This window comes from Equus quagga, chromosome 12 (assembly GCF_021613505.1).
Source record: "Equus quagga isolate Etosha38 chromosome 12, UCLA_HA_Equagga_1.0, whole genome shotgun sequence".
In the NCBI taxonomy this organism is placed as follows: Eukaryota; Metazoa; Chordata; class Mammalia; order Perissodactyla; family Equidae; genus Equus; species Equus quagga.
The window spans coordinates 14,896,238-14,918,820 of NC_060278.1; the positions used below are offsets into that span (position 1 = coordinate 14,896,238).

General features: G+C 36.8%; 1 protein-coding gene across 1 annotated transcript in view; it reads right to left on the minus strand.

Annotated features, from left to right (window-relative positions):
* MALRD1 (MAM and LDL receptor class A domain containing 1) overlaps window positions 1–22,583 on the minus strand; it is a 640,183-nt gene that overhangs the window by 199,957 nt on the left and 417,643 nt on the right. The window contains exon 30 of the mRNA XM_046679849.1: window positions 7,746–7,874. Coding sequence (XP_046535805.1) covers window positions 7,746–7,874 — 129 coding nt within the window. The remainder of the gene's footprint in view (window positions 1–7,745; window positions 7,875–22,583) is intronic.

Below are 22,583 nucleotides of genomic sequence, written 5' to 3' on the forward strand. Positions count from 1 at the left end.
ATTTTTTGGTGCACTTACAAAAAGCTAGAGGTATGAGGTCAGCAACATGGCAGAGTGAGTCGTTCCCTTTGTCTCTCTCCCTTTGAACTACAACTAAGTGGACATTCATTGACCATCAGAGTAAACCCACACAGCACAAAAGGATGCCTGAGAGACCCACACAGCTATCCATCTGAAGGTGGATTTACTGGCCCTCGAGGAAGTCGTAAAGATAGGTGAGGACTCCCCGCCCCTCCCTGGCAGTCCTGTACACATGCACCAATGCTTTACAGCCTGGCATGAGTGCCTATAGTACTGCTGTGCCCTGAAAGTGGGAACACACCCTGGGGTGACTGTAGGAAGAGGTGGTGGCAGCCCTTAGTCCACTCATGATTGCTTTCCCAGCATGGAGGAGCCCACTGTCCCCCTGTGGCCACGAGGAGTGGCCTGGCTCTGTCCCTGTGAGGTAGTGCTACCCACCGAGCACAGCGGCTGGTGGGACTGCAAGAAGGGGCACTGGTAGAGCTACACACTGGGGTGAGTGCACTCCCAGCCCATGCAAGTGACCATAGTACCGCTGAGCCTCGAAAGTGGGAGTGCATCCTGGGGTGATTGCAGGAAGAGGTGGTGGCAGCCTGTGGCCCACTTGTGATCACTTTCCTGAGGGTGGGAGAGCCCACCATGTCCCAGTAGCCCCAAGGAGGGGCCCTGGCTCAGTCTCCATGAGGAAGCCCCACTCAACAAGCACAGTAGCTGTTGGGACCACAAGAAGAGGCAGGGGCAGATCTACATGCTGGGGTGAATGCATTCCCAGCCCTAGCAAGCACCCAAAGTACTGCTGCACCCAGAAAGTGGGAATGCACCCCAGAGCAACAGCAGGTAGAGGCAGTGGCAGTCCTTAGCTTGCTCTTGATCACTTTCCCAGAAGTGAGGGAGTCCACTGTGCTCCTGCAGCCCCAAGTAGTGGCCCTGGCTCAGATCCAGTGAGGAAGCCTGCCCACCAAGCATAGTCTACACACATGCCTGAACACTCTCCAGGCTGGCACAAGCACCCATAGTACCCCCACAACTTCCAGCAGACAGGGTGGGATCAGAAACTCAGCCCTTGATTCCCCCTAGCAGTAGCAGATGGAATCTGTGACCTAATACTACCATAAATGCACCAACAAAAGAGTAGTTCATCAAGCACCATAAGAAATTAGAGCAACAATTCAGACCAGAAGGAAAATGATAATTCTCCAGAAACCAACCCTGCAGGCAATGACAGAGAATTCAAAATAGCTGCATAAAGAAACTTGATGAGTTACAAGAAATATCACAAAGACAGTTCAATGGACTCAGGAATAAAATTAATGAGAGAAAGAATACTTCCCCAAAGAGATTGAAACTATATATATATATTTTTTTTAAAAAGCAGAAATCCTGGATATGAAAACACAATTTATAAAATAAAAAACAATCTAGAATTCTTAAAAGTTAGAGCTGATGTTATGGAGGAAAGAAATAGTGAGCTACAGGATAGAAATATAGAAATGTTACAGGTAGAGGAGGAGAGAGAGCTAAGATTTTTTAAAAATGAAAGGATGCTTTGAGAAATATCGACATAAGGATTATAGATATTCCAGAGGGAGAAGAGGGGGAGAAAGGAACAGAGAGCTTGTTGAAATAAATAATAGCTGAGAACTACCCAAACCTGGGGAAGGAACTGGATTTACAAATACATGAAGCTAAAAGAATGTCTAATTACATCAGTGCTAAAAGACCTTCTCGAAGGCATGTAAAAATAAAATTGGCAAAAGTCAATGACAAAAAAATATTAAAGGCAGCAACACAGAAGAAAATAACCTACAAAGGAACCCCTATCAGGCTTTCAGAGGAATTCTCAGCAGAAACATTACAGGCTAGGAGAGAATGGAATGATATATTCAAAATACTGAAAGACAAAACTTTCAGCCAAGAAAACTCTATCCAGTGAAATGTTCCTTCAGATATGACAGAGAAATAAAAGCTTTCCCAGACAAAGAAAAGTTGAGGGAGTACATTGCCACCAGACTTCCCTTGTAAGAAATGATTAAAGATGTCCTCATACTAAAAATAAAAAGCAAAGGTCTACAAAGCTTTGAGCAAGAAAATCAGAAAATTGCAGCTCTCTATCAGAATAGGGAAGCAAATACTCAACTATAATTTAAAACATAAAGGGAAGGAAAGCAACAAAAGTAACTATAAACACTTCAACTTAGTCACAAACTCACAACACAAAACAGAATAATTTGTGACAACAATAACTGAGAAGGAGAAGAGGAAAGAGATGGAAACTGCTTAGGTTAATGGAGATAAGAGGCTTTGAGAAAATGGACTATTTCATCTATGAGATCTTGTATACAAACCTCACAGTAACCACTAAACAGAAAATCAGAGTAGTGCCACAATTCATAAAAAGAGAGAAAGCTCCTGAGAAAACCACCAAAATGAAATGGCAGTCAGAAATACAAAGGAAGAGAAACAATGAAAACAGAACAACTGAAAACAAGAGATAAAATGGCAGTAGTAAGCCCTCATATATCAATAATCACTCTAAATGTAAATGGATTGAATTATCCAATCAAAAGATACAGAGCAGCCGGATGGATTAAAAAAAAAAGACATAACAATATGCTGCCTCCAGGAAACACATCTCAGCTCTAAGACAAACAGGCTCAAAGTGAAGGGATGAGAGATGATACTTCAAGCAAATGGCAAACAAAAGAAAGCAGGTATTGCCATACTTATATCAGACAAAGCAGACTTCAAGTTAAAAAAGACAATGAGAGACAAAGAGGGGCAGTATATAATGATAAAAGGGACATTCTACTAAGAGGACATAACACTTATGAATATATATGCACACAACACAGGAGCACCAAAGTACATAAAGTAAGTATTAACAGACCTAAAGAGAGAAATTAACAGCAACACAATAATAATAGGGAACTTCAACACCTCACTTACATCAATGAACAGATCATCCAGACAGAAAGTCAACAAGGAAATATTGGATTTAAAGGAAACACTTGATCAGATGGATTTAATAGATATATAGAGATCATTCCATACAAAAACAGCAGTCTTCTCAAGTACACACAGATCATTCTCAAAGATAGACCATATGTTGGGAAACAAGGCAAGTCTCAATACATTTAAGAAGACTGAAATCATCTCAAGCATCTTTTCCACCCACAATGCTATGAAACTAGAAATGAACTACAAGAAAAAAACTGGGAAAGTCAAAAATATGTGGAGACTAAACAACATGCTACTGAACAACCACTGGATCAATGAAGAAATCAAAGGAGAAATTAAAAAAATACCCATAGACAAATGAAAATGAAAATACAACATACCAACTCTTATGGGATGAAGCAAAAGTGATCATTGGAGGGAAATTCATAGCAATATAGGCCCACCTCAACAAACAAGAAAAATCTCAAATAAGTATTCTTAAATTGCACTTAAAGGAACTAGAAAAAGAAGAACAAACAAAGCCCAAAGTCAGCAGAAGAAGAGAAATAATAAACATCAGAGCAGAAATAAATGAAATACAGACTGAAAGAACAATAGAAAGGATTAATGAAACTAAGAGCTGGTTCTTTAAGAAGATAAACAAAATAGACAAACCCTTAGCCAGACTCACTAAGAAAAGAAGACAGAAGGCTCAAATAAAAAAAATTGAAATGAAAGAGGACAAATTACAACAGATACCACAGAAATACAAAGGATTATAAAACAATACTATGAAAATCTATATGCCAACAAATTGGATGACATAGAAGAAATGGACAAATTCTTAGACTCATACAATCTCCCAAAACCAAATCAAGAAGAAATAGAGAGGGAGCTGGCCAAGTGGCATAGTTGTTAATTTCACGCACTCTGCTTTGGCGGTTCAAGGTTTGCAGATTTGAATCCTGGACACAGACCTACACACCGTTCATAAAGCCATGTACTAGTGGCATCACACATACAAAAATAGAGGAAGATTGGCACAGATGTTAGCTCAGCAACAATCTTCCTCAAGCAAAAAGAGGAAGATTGGCAACTGATGTTATCTCAGGGCCAATCTTCTTAATCAACCAATCAACCAGCCAATAAAAAAAGAAGAAATAGAGAATCTGAATAGACCAGTCACAAGTAAAGAGATTGAAACAGTAATCAAAAACCTCCCCAAAACCAAAAGTCCAGGACCAGATGGTTTCTCTGGAGAATTCTACTAAACATTCAAAGAAGATTTAATACCTATCCTTCTCAAAGTATTCCAAAAAATTGATCCAAAAAATTGAAGAAGACAGAACACTTGTAACTCATTCTATGAAGCCAACATCACACTGATAACAAAACCAAACAAGGACAACACAAAGAAGGAAAATTACAGGCCAATATTGCTGATGAACATAGATTTAAAAATCCTCAACAAAATATTGGCAAAGTGGATACAGAAATACATTAAAAGGACCATATACCACGATCAAGTGGGATTTATTCCAGAGACACATGGATGATTCAATATCTGCAAATCAATCAACGTGATAACCACATTAACAAAATGAGGAATAAGAATTACATGATCATCTCAATAAATGCAGAGAAAGCATCTGACAAGATCCAACATCCATTAATGATAAAAATTCTCTATAAAATGGGTATAGAAGGAAATTACCTCAACATAGTAAAGGCCATATATGACAAATCTACAGCCAATATCATACACAATGGGAAAAAACTGAAAGCCAATTGTCCCGAGAACAGGAACAAGACAAGAGTGCCCACTCTTACCACTCCTATTCAACATAGTACTGGAGGTTTTGGCCAGAGTAATTAGGCAAGTAAAAGAAATAAAAGGAATGCAAATTGGAACAGAAGAAGTGAAACTCTCTCTGTTTGCAGACAACATGATTCTATATATAGAAAACCCTAAAGAATCCATCAGAAAAATATTAAAATAATCAACAACTACAACACAGTTTCAGGGTACAAAATCAGCTTAGAAAAATCAGTTGCATTCTATACACTAAAAATAAACTAGCAGAAAGAGAAGTCAAGGATACAATCCAATTTATAATCGAAACAAAAAAATAAAATATCTAGGAATAAACTTAATCAAAGAGGTGAAAGACCTATACACTGAAAACTATAAGAAATTATTGAAAGAAACTGAAGATGACATAAAGAAAAGGAAAGATATTCCATGCTTATGGGTTGGAAGAATAAACATAGTTAAAATGTCTATACTACCTAAAGCAATCTACAGAGTCAATGCAATCCTAATCAGAATCCCAGTGACATACTTCATGGAAACAGAACAAAGAATCCTAAAATTTATATGGAACAACAAAAGACCTTGAATAGCTATAGCAATCCTGAGAAGAAAGAACAAAGCTGGAGGCATCACAATCCCTGACTTCAAAATATACTACAAAGCCATAGTAATCAAAACAGCATGGTACTGGCACAAAGACAGACACACAGATCAACAGAACAGAATCAAAAGCCCACAAATAAAACCACACAACTATGGACAGTTAATCTTTGACAAGGGACCCAAGAATATACAATGGAGAAAGGAAAAATCTCTTCAATAAATGGTGCTGGCAAAACTGGACAGCCACATGCAAAAGAATGAACGTAGGCCATTATTTTACACCATACACAAAAATTAATTCAAAATGGATTAAATACTTGAATGTAAGACCCAGAACCATAAAATTCCTAGAAGAAAATATACGCAGTACACTATTTGACATTGGTCTCAGCAACATCTTTTCAAACACCATGTCTCCTAGGGCAAGAGAACAGAAGAAAAAAGTAACAAACAGGACTGCATCAGACTAAAGAGTTTTAATTTTGCAAGATAAAAAAAGTTCTGGGGATGGATGATGGTGATGGCAGCACAACAATGTGAATGTACTTAATGCCACTCAACTGTTCATTTAAAAATGATTGGACCCAGCCCCTGGCCGAGTGGTTAAAGTTCCGTGTCCTCTGCTTCAGCAGCCTGGGTTGGTGGGTTTGGATCCCAGGCATGGACCTACTCCACTCACCAGCCATGCTTTGGAGGTGTGCCATATACAAAAAAATGGAGGAAGATTGGCACAGACATTAGCTCAGGGCTAATCATCCTCAACAAAAAGAAAATAAAAAAGAGGAGGACTGGCAATGGATGTTAGCTCAGGGTGAATCTTCCTCAGCAAAATAACCAAAAAATTAAAATGGCAAATTTTACAGTCTCTACATATCTACCAGAATTTAAAAAAATATAAACACAAAAAAAGAGAAAATTAACACATCAGAAGCATTGTCACTATAAGATCCTGAGGAATAAAAATGATATTGAGCTAAAAATAAAACCTTAAACATGACTTGTATGGTGTCCCTTCTCTGTGTATGTGCACCATTTTCCCATTGAGAGGTGGAGTCTAGTCACTTTCTCTCTCTGAATCTAGGTTAGACTTTGTTATTTGCATGACCATTAGGAAGAGGCAGGAGTGACATTCTGGAACTTCTGAGGCTCAATCTTACTATTTTTCCTGAGGCTCTTGGAATGCTTGTTCTTGGAGCCTTCACTTGGTAAAAGCCAATCCCCTACGCCAGATGTCTGACTATCCTGTGACAGCCGTGTTATAGAAAGCCCAAGACACATGGATTGCCCTGGAGGATGAGATTCTATGTCAAGCCAGATAGAGAATCCAAAGAGTACCAATGTGCCAAATATGGAGGGGACAAAGCCATCTTGGAAGTGATCCTCCAATTCCAGCTGTACTTGTTTGAGCCACATGGATCAGAGATAAACTGCCTAGCTGATTCCTTTCTGAATTACAGAGCCACAAGATTGGGAGCAAAACAAAACTTGTTTAGGCCACTAACTTTCAGGGTAGTTTGTTATGCAGCAAACGCTAACTGCAACAGGTAGCCTGTATGGTATTAAGATTCCATATGAATGAGCATTCAGTAAGATATATGAGGGCCGGCCCCAGTAACCTAGTGGTTAAGTACAGCATGCTCTGCTTCAGCAGCCTGGGTTCAGTTCTTGAGCACGGACCTACACCATTCATCAGTGGCCATGTTGTGGCAGCAGCCCACATACAAAATAGAGGAAGACTGGCAACAGATGTTAGCTCAGGGTGAATCTTTCCCAGCAAAAAAAAAAAAAAGATACATGAAGAAAAATTCTTTGGATTTAAATATGTGCTTAAAATTACATACTTGGTTTTATGTATGACTTTGAAAAATCACTCGAATGAAAGGTTAAACAAAAAATCAATGTGCCTCATCTAGTCCTCTTTTCCAGTGTAGTGTAACTGATAAGAATTTATCATTAAACTAATATTTATTCAAAACAGTCATATATAGCTTCATCTATAAAATCAACTATTTTTTGGAAAAAGGAATGGAAATAGCAATGAAAATCAATGAAGAAACACACACTGCTAGCACAGTTTCTGACTATTTTAATTCTGACTTCACACACAGTTCTATACAATGATATGATGGAAAATTTTTGTAACATGGTTTGCTGTAGATTTGTTGCAGTTTTTAGTATGAGGATAAAAAAGATGAGAGGGATGCCCTTGAATATTTGCACAGAGAAGTTGGAAAATGTTTTGGCTATTCTAAATCTTCTCTAGTGCATGAAAAGAACATTTCTCCTCTGTTATCAATGCTAGTATGTTACTCTCCAATAAAGTGGAAATCTGAGCTCAACTGGCAGGATTAGAACAGACACATATGCTTACCACAGTGAGCTTCATCAGACCTGTCAGAGCAGTCTGGTTTGTAGTCACAGACAAGCTGGGATGCAATGCACTTTTTGTTGTCACACAAGAAATCAGTGGCTTCTGGGCAAATCTCAGAAGTCTCTCCCACTGGAGGAAAAACAAAATAACAAACAAAAGCATTATTTTATAATATTTTCATTAAATTTTAACATTTCTTTTAGTTGTCTTATAGATTATACCCTATTAAATAAGTTAGTGATTTTAATCATTGTCTAAGGCAGATTTCTAGACAACTCTCCTCTCTCAGTCCCACTTCCAATTGTTCAGCTAGTTTTAAAGACTGTACTTTCAAAATATCTTTTAATCAGTGAAGGGCTGACCCTTCTCTATTACCTAAACCCAAATTCCTAATCAAGGCCTTAAAAATCTTTTGTTTTGGTTCCAGCTTAGTTTTCCAGTCTCAGTTTCTGCAACTCTTCTCATAAACACCTGCAGTTAAGCTATATCCTCGGACTGAAGGTTTCACATTTGCTCATCGCTTTTCCATGTGAACTTGTAGGCTGCTTCCTTTAACTGCACTGACCGTTCACTCTTATGCTCCTAGTAGTCTGCTTAATCTCAAGACGCAAGGAAATTCTTTCTCTTTCTATTTTTGCCTTGCCTTTCTCTTTGTCATCCAAGCTCCGTGTTGGACCCTCCCTGTTTCATGTCATCTAGGAACCTTTCATTCTCATATTAAACACTTACCACCTCATATAAGACTGTTTACATGTCTGTCCATTCAGACTCTAAGTCTCTTAGAAACAGAAGTTTTTAATGTGTTTTCTTGGGCCTAACACAGTACCTAATATGTAGCTTGTGCTTTGCATATGTTGGTTATAATAAGTGAAGACATAATGATTTCGTCTAAAGGGGACTTACAAAAGTGAATTGACATAGAATTTTCAAAGCAATTCACATATCTGAATATCATTTCGGCTGATATGAAGTCTAATGATAACACTTCACAGCTCCAAGGTGATATACATTAGAGACCTAAAATTATCTTTTATCAAGTTCAACAAATTAAATAAAGCTCGGCAATTCCTTTGATACAAAGGTTATTATAGATTCAGGCTGGTGTGCCTGAGTTGGGGGCAAGTTACTCAAGGTTAGGCAGCATTTCTGTGGAGGAAAATAGTAAAACTATAGATTTGAGAAAAGTGCATTTCCATAGCCTTTGAATCATCCCCATAATACAATAGCTAAAACCTGAACAATTTCCAGAAATAATTTATCAGTAAAATATAGTCTAAATATAAGGACTGAAGATACGGCATCTAAGACAACAAATATTTCAACTATGGGCATCAGTAAGATGAAGAATTAAAAGGTCGTGTCCATCGAGTGGTTTAGAATCTTTGCCACATAATTTTAATTGACACTAGTGAGAATTTACAGGTAATCCAGAGCAGTATGTGGCCATTATTTAGTATGCAAGACTATGCATTGGAGATTATTTTATTTTTCTATGCCATAGGCTATGGAGCCATATAATTACTCCACAGAGGAAATGTGCTTTGACTTATAATCTAAATAATTGGTTCTTTAGTTTTAAAAAATGTGACTAAAATAGACTACATCTTTAAATGAGGCTTATTTCTTTAACAATAGAGAATAGCAAAGACATGAAGAGAAATCAAGTCAGTGGTTTAACTGCAATAAACTGAACAATGAATAGACTTTCTACGGTATACAGGTTGCACCAAGAAAAAATAAAAAGAGCCTACAATTGTAAGAAAAGTAGATCCTCTTTAAGACAAGAATATAGTGGTCAGACTGTTATCAAAAACATGGTAAATAGAAAAAGGAGATTATGTTAGTGAGAATGTCTTGTACTTGTTTAGCCATTTCCAATTTCTTCCTTCAGTCAAAAGGACAAAAGCAGTACCTATTAACCTGGTTGACAAATATATAAGATGAAAGATAATATCACATATTCTATATTTAATGATATAAGAATGGAAAGAACATTGGTGCTCATAATGGAGAGTTGAAGATAATCTGGCTGACAGAATATGGCATATGAAAAACACGAGATTAAATATTTTAGTTAAAAAAAATGTTGACAGAGGTCTGAAGATCTATAGCTAAAACATGATAAATTGAAAAATCCTAGAAAGAAAAAAAGGCTTGCAAAATAATGTAGCCATAAGAAATGTTAGTCCAATAAAAGCATTTGGTATATATAGGACTAATCTACCACGGATTTGGAACACACTGTCACCAAGTTGAAAGTGATGCCAATTGAAAACCAGCTTTATTCAGCTTTGAAACAAAATTTACAGTAAAGAAGTCCTAGACCCTATACATTTCTATTTGGATTAAAATAGTTTTGCCCACAGGGTTCATTACACAGAACTAGACGTAATCATTCTATAGATTATATTCGCAGGCAAACACTTGTTTTATCAACTTCTTCAAGTGATGATATTTAATATGTGCTGAGATTTCAGGCAGTAAATTTCACATGGGCGCACGTTTTTGAGAACCTTCATTTCTCATACAGAATACCCTAACCACACGAAGGACATAAAAGACATACTGGGCACACTCCCCACCTTGAAGACCAGGTTATTTAGTTGGTAATGTTATGTCTCCTTAGGCTCTTCTTCACTGTGACAGTTTCTCAGAGTTTCTTTGTTTTTTGGCGGGGGCGAGGGGGGGTTGGTTTGGAGAGGAAGATTGTTGCTGAGCTATCTCTACCAATCTTCCTCTATTTTGTATGTGGACGCCTGCACAGCATGGCTTGATGAGCAGTGTGTAGGTCTGTGCCCAGGATCCGAACCTGTGAACCCCAGGCCTCCAAAGCAGAGTGCACAAACTTAATCGCTATTCCAGCAGGCCGGCCCCAGATTTTCCTTGCTTTTGATGATTTACAACTTAGAGAATCCTGGTCAAGTATTTTGTACTCCGCCTTTCTATTAGAATTTGTCTGATTTTTTTCCCCTCGTGATTAGATAGGATTACGGAATTTGGCGAGGAAGACTACAAAAGTAAAGTGCTATTTCCATCACATCATGACAAAGGTACATGGTATTGATCTGATTTGTCACCTTTCATGTTGACCTTGTTCACCTGGCTGATGTAGTGCTTGTCATGTTTCTCCACAATAAAGTTACTTTTTTCTATCCCTTTCCATACTATATTCTTTTGAAGGAAGTCATGATGTGCAGACCACACCTGTGGAGTGGTGGTCTATGCTGCCCTTCTTGAGGGCAGAGAATCTACATAAATTATTAGGATTTCTTAGGCATGAGAGAGCTATCTTTTCTCTCCCATTTCTTTACCTAGTAATTTATTTATATCAATATGGACTCAAGGATATTTATTTTATAGTTTGAGTCATGATGCCATGCTACTTTATTTTAGTGCTCAACCTGTTCCAGCTTTGGCCAAAGGGAGCTCTTTCAGTTGGCTTCCACGTCCTTTTGACATAACTTCATCAATATGTGCTTTTATTTGGCACCTTATATCACTTAATTTTAGCACCATAAGTTGCGTCAGGTTCATCTCAGATATTTCCTGACCCAGTCCTAGAATCAGCCATCAGCCTATCTCCAATGAGCCTTGGTTCCTTTCACTGGAGAAAGCTATCAGAAACCAAGATCTGAGTACTAGGCTTCTCCTTGCTACTGGGGTGTCATTGTTTCTATGCTATGATAACTTGAAGAGTCATGCCATTTTTCAATTATGGAAAAAATCAATATTCTCTCTTTAAATAATATCTTTCTCTAAGTCTGTGGGCTCTACTTCTTGAAATCCCATTAGAAAAATGTAGGATTTACTCATTCTATCCTCAATGTTTCCTAATCTCCGTTTCACATTTTTCTCTCTTTTCCTTCTGTGTTACATTCTGGTGAATAAGCTCACAATTATCTGATGATTTAGTCTTCAGTTGTGTCTCTAATCTGTTTAACTTTTCACTTATAATTTTATTCATTTCTAGAAGTTAAATTCAATTATTTTTATTTAGTATCCTGTGTATTCTTTCTTGATGCTTTCCTTTCTCTGTATTATGATCACAATAGCATATGGTCCCAACAGCATAAATTTACACTGGCTTCTGCACTGTCCATGAGTTTTAATGGTTCTAGAAATGTTAATATTAATTTGTGGTTTTGGAGTTCTCATTCTCACACCATTTACTATCCTATATGTGGTGTGGCACAAGTTTAGGGTTTGGGTTTCGCATTAGTAGGTCCTGTTGTGTTTATCTGTTTTTCTTTAATTTTTTCCAAATCCTGGACAGACAGCAACTTTCTTTAAGGATTCCCTGGAAAGGACCAGGCTTTATGCAAAGGGTTCATGTCTGGTTCTTCTGTTCTCATATAGGATTAAACAATCCAGTGCCCAGATACCATATTCTATATCCAGGTCCCCAAATCCTTTAGGCTACTTGGAAGTGAGCTTCCACCTATGATCTATGTTTTGATTCTCTTTTTTTGGTTCTGGGACTGGTAGATTTTTCTCTTCCTCTTTAAGTTTCAGTTTAATAAGTGCTTTTTAAAAGTATTTTTATGTTTGTAGTTAAGTGGGAAGCATATCCTATGACATGATTTTATTAATTCTCTTGTAGTCTAATTTTCAACCTAAATTTAATGTTTAAAAACTGTTAATATCTTACATCATGAATTCTAAAAATAACTTCAAGAAAGCCCTATAAAATAATTTTTTCCAAATAATGCTCCTTATTTAATATAAACTTTAAGCTACTTGCACTTTGTCCAATAGCAGGTCTGTTCTTAAAAACAACCCCTCTGAAATTGGCATACCACTCTTTTTTCCTTTATGTTCATATAAAAGTCAACACATATGAACATCTGAGTGCATTCATTGAAACAGAAACATTGAGATGTACTGGTAGCAGCTAGCAGAGGGAACTTTTCCATAAACATGGTTTCTTTTTACTTGTTAATATATGGATTTTCCTTGTCATTTGTCTGTTTTGATTTGTTGGTAAAATATCTTCTGATAGTTTTTATTGTAGGCATGTTTCAAAAGTTTTACCGTTCTCAGTAAAAGCTTACCTCTAATTAAAGCTGGTGACACTGGAGAGTAAATATGTATTGAGAATGGGAGCTCAAATATGTGAACCAAAATAATGATCTGAACTTCCATTCTTGCAAAAGCACTATAAACCTAGGTAAGCCATTTAACATTGATCTCTAAATGAAAATAATTATAATCGCTCCTCATACAAAGTATATATGTTTACCTCTAGTGACATCATCAATTAAGAATCTTTATTTATCCAACCTAGAAATATATATTCAACAACTGCGACACCATGGTGGATATTGTGACAGTTCTCACCTTCAAAGAATTTACAATCTGGTGGTAAAAACTTATTAGGAAAAGAGTATGTGTAGTGTATAACCAAAGATATTTATGGCTTGCTCTCAGAGGACAATAAAAAGTAGCCCTAGCTTGGACTGGTGTGTTAATATTTAAAGCATTTATTCAGTTGATGGTCTTTCAAAGCACCTATCACCTCAGCTAGTCATTGAGCCAGTTGGAAAGATAGACCAGACCACTCAACTGGGAGGAAGCAGTTCCTTTATGAATTTCCTCATAAAACTACATTCTCCTCAGTTTCCCTATCAAGTAAATTGGGCAACATATTGCAAACATGGAAGATTCAGATTTATTTGGAGGACGAGCAACATTTGGGATAAAAAAAAAAAAAGGAAGGAAGCTCAAGAAGTAAGAGTTTGGAAAAGATCCCGCACCCCAAATCTTCCGTCACAGATGAACTGCTTATTTCATTTGAGTGCTCTCTTGTTCGAGAAATACGATCAGGGGCAAGTTTGCAAACAAACGGAAATCTCAATGCTGCTGATGACTTAATATCATATGACCAGTGTTTTCAAAGTTCCAGAAAATAACAATATTTTTCATATTTTCTATTCAGCATGAGCCTCTAAAGCTATTTCATGTTAGAAAAATTGCTAGGTTTTAAGAAGGTCAAGGCACATATCAGACAGCTGATAACAACACATCTGAAACTGTAGCCTTAGTGATCTCAGTGACAGCGAAGTTCAGTGTGTGTCAAAATTATCAGAATTGTTATCACAGTCACTGGACCATGCCTTCGTGTACAGCAGGAGCTGAGGGAAATACTAAAATGTGATCCGCTTGTAATACACAGAGGCAAGGCTCACGCTAAATAGAAAATACCCTAAAGATCAACGGCTCATGTTTTTAAACAAAAAGGTGACTTTATAAACTGCATCTATATTTGTTTGAGAGAAAAATTAGATACACAAACCTCTTTTTTCAGACATGAAACATAGATTTTTATCTTTAATTTTTAAAAAATCTGGACATATTTTAAATGTCCTGTTTTCTTTGTGGATTCTCCATGTAAATTAAGGACAATAGATTGCTGAATCTCAGGCTATATATACATCAAATCATTGGACTGAAGGTTTGGACAAAAACATTTTTAGAAGGGCTGGGAAGAAGAAAGAGGAAATAAGAAGACAATAAAACAACAACAACAAAACTCAGAACAGATGTACCTGACAAAGGCATGAAGAGATATTTCTAGTGGTTTAGTGATCCAGAAGTCCTCATCCACTCCTCACTTATTTTCACTTCCTAATACTCCACTAAAAGAACTCTCGCTCAGTTATCTGATAATTTCCTAGCTACAATTTTAGAAGAAATATCAACTCTTTCCATTCTAGACTTTACTGCAGCATCTGACAAGCCAAAAATGCCTTCCTTTGTGTAACCCTCAATTCCTTTAGCTCATTGGCATCATATTCCTACTACCCCACCATCTCTTAACACTTCTCCTCTCTTGGCTCCTTTTCCAGTCCAGGCCACTAAGTGCTAGAGAGCAAATTGTGACCCTGATTCATTTTCCTTTGCTCTTCCTTAGGTGTCATATTTACAGTCATGCTTTTATCTGTCACCTGGGGGCTGATGAACTAACACCTACATCTCAATGTGTACCTTTTCCTGAGTTTAGACACTTATGATACATTTTCAGTTGTATTGCTCTACAACATATCAGACATACTAAATATGACAAAAAATGCACACACTTTCTTCTCTTTTTATCTTTCTTTATTTCTTGCCTCACGGCAAACCTCACAATGCCATCTATGGATGGTCCACAGAAGCATCACATCTTTTCTCACCTATTTTTGCCTTTACTCAAGTTTTTATGTCCTCATTCTTCCTCAGCCATGTGGTGAAGATGGCTGGCCATTTACAACATATTATCGATCTTCTATAGTGTACAGGTTTTGCTGGGTAGTGACTACTCAGATGCTCAGACAGGCCCTTCATTTCTCAACTCCATCTGCAGCTACCTGGGGCCATAAGGGTGTGTTCTGACCAGTGGAACGTGAGTGAAAGTGATATGCACCACTTCCAGGTGAAGCCATACACACTTCCTCACACTGTTCGTCATGCTCTTTTCCTCGCTCAGTTGGAGAGAAAAGTGGTGATCACGAGAGGAAACTTGAAGGCCACAGACTGAAAATCTGCCTGGGTCCCTGAGTAAATGCATGAGAAAAGCCGCCCCACCAATCTGTTCATCTGCCAACTACTGTAAAGTGGATGAGAAATGAACTCAAATTGTGATCCATTTTTGATCAACATGTCACAGCAGTAGCCTAATATAATGTAACCGAACACAATGATGATGATGATGATGACGATGGTGACTCTGACCCTTATGAAGAATTGCTTACGTCTCATCCAGTTTAAGCACATTACATATATTAACTAGTTTCATTCTAAAGATAGTTCCATAAAGCAGGTAGTGTAACTTGTCTGATTATGTAAATTACTGAAGTTCACACAGCCACTTATAGCAAAGCCAGCATTCAGCTTTGACTACACAGCATTTACTCTTAACCAATAAACCCCATACATCCTCTCATCCTGCTCAAATGTCCAATCATATAAGCCACAAGTTGTGTTATTTCTTCCAAGGCTCATTTATCTATCCAGCTCTCTCGGTGCCCTTGATAATCTCAATTATAGCACATGGCACTGAAAGACAGTACAATGATACATTTTCTGTTGGATTTACCTACTATACAACAGATAAAGTAAACACGCTCCTCCTGAAAAAAAAGCAAGAGTACTTAAAAGAAGGAAGTATACTATATTTATTGCTACATCCCTAATATACAACACAGAGCCCAGGCATCTTTTGGTGATTAAGTAATATTTCCCAAACTGTGTTTAAATTTGGTAAAACTGCCCAGACTTGACCACTACAATCAGAACTAGGTGGCTGTTCAAATATGAAATAAATTCTAAACATGCTATGACTACTAAGGACTAAGGACTGCATTTAATGAATTTAAAATACAGTGGGCAAAATCATTCCTACCAAACTTTGCAGTTAAAAGTGGTTATAAGAAAACTGTCAACTATATTGAAAACTGGTCATAGAATAAACAGGCTGTGTGATAATTATTGTCACTGCCGAAGATAATTTCTGAGATGCAACGTATTCTGTGAGTTTGATAGTCTCGCAGCAAATGATGTAATTTATTGGTTGCTACACAGAGAAGAAGGCCTGTGGTGTGAGATGACATGTGGCAGAAAGCAAAGATAATCTAAAGGGAAGTGGGCCAAAGCAACATAGAGTGTTGAGATAATAAATGCTCTGTTTAATGAACACAAGTTTGGTCTGAGACATAAAATTGTAAGGAAAGGAAAAAGAAATCACCCGAGGAAATCGTGATCATCATTAACAAGTAGCCTTTCATTAAGGATGCTTGTCTACATGCTAGATTCCAACTCTAACTGGAAGAAGATCCATGATGGATGGGAGATGTCATGTGTTCAGGCCTAATTAAAATTTTCAAATTGCTATATTAAGAGGAGAGCGCACACTTGGCTCAAGGTTTATCTATGCTCCACTGGAGGTGAAATTGGCACAGTAAAGCACCAATGTCATGTCTATCTGATGGGAATGAAAAAAGAAGGCCGATTCAATTGCTTATTTAGCATTTGTCTCAGACTACTATTTCCCTTCCCTTTCTTTTGCTCAGGTAACTTTTGCATAAGGTTTATACTGAAGCATTTGCTAACTGGTTCAAAATATTAATACATAGTAGGGATATGTGCTTCCTTAAATATATTATGTAATAAATAATTGATTCATTTTGACCAAATTGAAAACAACTATTTTTATATATCTCACCAACTGAGTTATCAATTATTGTGTTAGTTTATTTCTTTATTTTACAACCACTATGGAGTGATAGAATAATCACTAAACCAAGAACCAATAAGCCTTATTTCTGTTCCCACATTCATAAAACCTCCCAGTAACCTGGATTGAAACCATTCAAACACTCCAGATTGCTAAGGTCTTTCCACTCTAAAATCCCATGGAGGTTGAATATTATTCTAAAGACACTTTCTTAGTTAGTTCTGGTTGCTTTTTAAAAATATAAATGCCGGGGGCCAGCCTGGTGGTGTAGCGGTTAAGTTCACACCTTCTGCTTTGGCAGCCTGGGGTTCGCCAGTTTGGATTCCAGGTGCAGACTTGCACACTGCTTGTCAAGCCATGCGTCCCACATACAAAGTAGAGGAAGATGGGCACAGATATTGGCTCAGGGCCAGTCTTCCTCAGCAAAAAGAGGAGGATTTGTGGTAGATGTTAGCTCAGGGCTAATCTTCCTCAAAATAAATAAATAAATAAATAAATGCAAGTTAAAAAATGCTGTAACAAGTAATCTAAGATTATCATTTTCAGCTATCCAAAACCATATTTCTCTTATGAGGACAAATGTAAGATCAAAATTCTATTAAATTGTTGGGCATTCAAGAGTTAAAAATTACTCTTGCAGTGTCTCAAGGTATAGGCATCCCCACTCCAGCACACATACTTGCACTGATGTCATATAAATAAGATGTGAGAATAACTGGAAAAAACAAAATGTTAACATTTTCCAGTACAGAATACACAAAAAAATAATTAGACAAAGAACTTAGGCTAATGAGATGAAGAGTTTGGAAGCGCATAGTGAAATATAGAGACATATTTCTGAAGGGTACACACCCCCAACAGTGGGTCATGAATCTTCTGTGTTTAATGTGTAAGAACATATTACATGGATGAAAAACATGGACAGTTAGAGTCTTCTAAAATAAGTGCTGCTATATGCAGCCTTGACTGGTGTTCAAAATAAACATAAGATGAATGTGTTTCCTGGTTCAAGGTGATTGCTCAGGCTGTGGCTGTAGGTCCACCTCTAACACACATGGTCTGGAGTGGACTGTCTGGTTTGTAGTTACAATCCCATCCTCATCTCCGTAGTCATCTCTTAGCTATACCCGGAGTACAGGGTATGCATACCAGCAGTGCTGCCCATCCATGAGAGGACAGAACTGGGTATGTGGGCTGCAAAGGCCTCTGAAGCCGGCTTGGAGCTGCATAATCAGAGAAATCTGAGATCCCAGACTTAGAACAGGAAGCATGGGCTGGAAGTGGGCATGTTATTTGAGCTCTTAACAGATTCCTTCCCAAGTGGGGAGGGGCATAGCCTGAGGATGGATATAATAGAGCCCTCTAATGCTCATTACCCAGAATCTTAAGGTGGTACTACATGGCTGATTGACGTAAGGATAGACAGGTGATTAAAGATAGGCCAACAGACCTCAATTATTGCATCTAAGATTGAATGTTGTACCAAGACACACAGAAATGGCACATTTTGGGGGCAAGGGTGTCTAAGTGGCACTTCACTGGGGCAAATTTCCATGAGCCTCTGTTGCTCAGGTTCTTGGAGCTTATTCTTCCCAAGCATGGCTCACACGACTGTTTCTTCAATTCTCTGATCCACCCCAGAAGCTTTAGCAAAAATGACCTTGATTTAAGGTGGTTAAAATTGGTTTCCAGTATGTACACAAAAAAGGATATACACTGCTAATTCCATCTATTATTGCTCTATCTTGGCCCAGCTCTAGAAGTAGAAGGGCTACAACAATAATCAATGATGTGTGTTATAAAAGAAAACAATCCCATGTTCAAGGAAATATATAGCCTTCCTAAGAATGTAAGGTTCTAGAATATCTCTGATGTTGATACCATTAATGGGCTTTAACGAAGAGTAAGAGATTTTGAAACACTGAGCAATCTGATTCAGACTTTTTAATTAGTCCAACTTGTCTATTATTTATGTAGTAAGGTCACACTGCAGGACACTGTTACATAATTTTCAATTTACGTGCAAATTTCAGGGTCAAACAATGATCAAGTTATGTTTTTCTGCATAAAATGAATACAAATAAATCTAATCACAGTATAATATTATCTTTGACCCTTTCCATTGAACTCTTTCATATTTGTGAGACATATAAAAATCTAATCTGTACTGTATTTTTGGTATAGTATTTCATTCAGATCTTCAGAATTTAATAGGTTTACTGTGGACTGAAGATGATTATTGAAACTGGGACTCAAGCTAAATATTTTATGTACTTTATGATTGTTAACAAATAGTTTAGCTACAACAAAGAAAATTTAAAATACTTTTTAACAAAATTTTAAAATCTCTGTGAGTAAAAGTTGTAACAACTGTATGATTTGCTTAAACTAATTAGTCTTTCGAGGTTCAGATTCCTCATCTGACAAATGGAGATACTGAAGTTCCTACATGAATAATAGAATGTATGAACATTAAATGAGATAACGTGTGCAGTTTTCACTACATGCTGACATTTTGTAAATGTTCTATTAATGTTAGTTTTTCCAATGTTTTTCTTGATTTTTAACTACCTGCTTTTTCCAAACCTTAGTTTCTTTATTTATAAATTGGTTCTTATAAGATTTAGCTAAGATCAAAGGTAAAAGTCCTTGATTTACAGATGTTCAAAGTCTTAAGCCTTTTTGCATTCATCCTAGGCCAAGCTTTCTCTCTACAACAAAATGTTGCTTTGAGAAAATATTAATAATATTTTATATTATCATTAACTTTCTAAATAGAGTTAGAAAATGATATCAGTATTACTGGATACTATTAATTGTTGACTTACAACAGGCTGGGTAATGATGTAATCACTTTGCAAGGATTAAATCAACAGATTTTCATAACAATGCAATTGTATAGACAAGGCACAGAATGGTTAAGTAACTTGTCCCAGGTCACACAGCTGAGAGATAGTGGAGTTAAAATTCAAACTGAGATAATAACTCCAAAGATCATCATGTTACATAACCACTAAGATATTGCTTTTCCAACCAACATGATGATGAAAGAATGTAATTAAAGTGTGTATTCTAAACTTTGAAGGAAATTTGAAAAATGGTTAAAAAGATTTAAAAGTAGAGGTTTTCTTGGAATATGAGATAATATTTTTTTAGACTAAAAACACCTGGAAGTTCACTGGATTCACTGTCAAACTCAACATAGTATTTAAATTGCTTAATATGTTGCATGAGTTATTTTAAAGATAAACTCACCACATAGTACATCATATCCTAAAGAATAAAGCAAAATGGACATCTTGGGAAAAGATGTACACTTTAAGAGGCTAAACATTCAAAAAATTATGGTATAATTTTCCTTCATATATATTAAAAAATATTTCAAAATACCTTTATGTTAATAGTGTATTTTACATTTTTAAATATGGGCATAAAACCATTTTTTAACTTTCATTTTTGGCTGTATGAGATTTTAGTCACCCTATTATGGCTGTCTGAGAGTAAATATCTATGATGTATAATAAAATTTTGAAAATATATTTTTAATTGTAAGATGCTTCAAAGCCAGACATGAAATGAATTCCAGCAACTGAAAATTTCTGGTGCAATCTGGAGACAGCTTCATTGGCTCAGGGCCTACCCAGGGCAGGGAATTTATTGGAGGCTCCTACACAAAACTGAAAGCAATAGGCTTAAACCTACTATATTACAGTAAATAAGAAAGAAATCTGCCTCTCAGAAGTGGTGGACATATATATGTGCATCCCCCCTGAATCTAAAATTTAAATGGAATAACAAAAGGATAACCAGAGCCAAGACATTCCTGAGGAAGAAGATCAAGAGATTATATACTTCATATAGCAAAACTTATTTAAAGATTATAAAAAATAAGATGATGTAGAATGGCAAAGAGAGAGACTAATAGACCATATGAACACAAGAGCAGATCTACAACTGAGCCCCCTGTGTTTAGAAATTTGATCTTTGGAAGACTAGGCATGCAGATCGGAAGGGAAAGAATGGACCAATCATATTTCAGCAGTCTTCAGGCTATGTTATGGGTATGTCAGAGTATGTTATGGGTATGTCAGAAGCCAGTCACAAAAGGACAAATACTGTATGATTCCACTTACATGAGGTACCTAGTGTAGCCAAATTCATTGAGACAGAAAGTAGAATGGTGGTTGCCAGGGGTTGGGGGTAGGGAGAAATGAGAACAATTAAGAGAATTCTAATTAACCATTAAGAAATAAACTATTAAAATGAATCCAGAGTGTTCCTCAGTGCAAAGCATAACAGATTAAAAAAGAAAATAAAATGTACCAGCATGCTGTAGAGAAAAAGAAAAAACCCTACAACCTTCTGATGAATTTTTTTGTTTGTTTTGTAGTTTTTTTTGGGGGGGGGGGAGATTAGCCCTGAGCTAACATCTGCTGCCAATCCTCCTCTTTTTGCTGAGAAAGACTGGCCCTGAGCTAACATCCCTGCCCATCTTCCTCTACTTTATATGTGGGACTCCTACCACAGCATGGCTTGCCAAGTTATGCCATGTCCACACCCAGGATCCAAACTGGCGAAACCTGGGCCACCGAAGTGGAATGTGCGCACTTGACCGCTGCGCGACCAGGCTGGCCCCTGATGAATTTTTTTGATAGAGGACTTGGGAATAGGAAACAACCAAAAATATAAAGCATAATCAAAGTAGACAAAATCTGTATGGTGATGAGCAAGTATGGTTCAAGGAGATTTAAATATAAGCACTAAAATGTAATGATGGAAAATAGAAAATCATGAAGAATATTTATTTAACCTCAGAGTGTTTCTTAAGCTCAATGAAAAAGGCAAATGTATAAAGCAAAACTCTGATTGAATTAAATTAAATGGATCAGAATGTTCTCACCGAAAGTATTAGAAACAATATGAAAAGATAAAGAAAGCGAGAAAAACATATTTACAACATATCTTATGAAAGAGGGTTTGTATAATTAATCAAAAAAGAAGGAGCACATGCAAATCAATACAACAAAGCAAACAGAGCCACAGAAATTTTTGGCAAGGAAATGAATGCGCAACTGTCAAAGGAAGAAATGTGAATGACCAATAACAAGCATAATGGTTAAAGAAGATTTAACCTCATTACTAACTTCATTATTATAGATGTAATCTAAAACACTATAGTATTCCACCCACAAAATTAGGAAAGTTTCCTTGTAAAAAACTTAATGAGAACCAGTGTTGATGGGGATTTGAAGAAATAGATAAATTAATTTACCTAATCTAAAAAGGGAAAAGGATCTTGCTGGAAGAGGTAGGGGTTTATGATAGGTTTACGGTATTGAATTACAGACAAAGGGAAAGATGCCCAAACATTGAGGAGAACAAAGCAATAAGCAAGCTTAACAGACAGGATGTGGAGAAACAGAGAAAAGGACACTGGATGAAGGGTTTGCCAGTGGAAATTTACATTTTTGTGTTCATTCTTAATTGACAATATACATTAAAGTCATAATTTTGTATACTCTTAGGTTGAGAAATTACCTAATAGAGACTTGTGGTGAGTTATTAGTTCTCTAAACAAATATCCATTCCCTTCCTCTTCCTTAATTTTGAATAAACACATTTCCTAG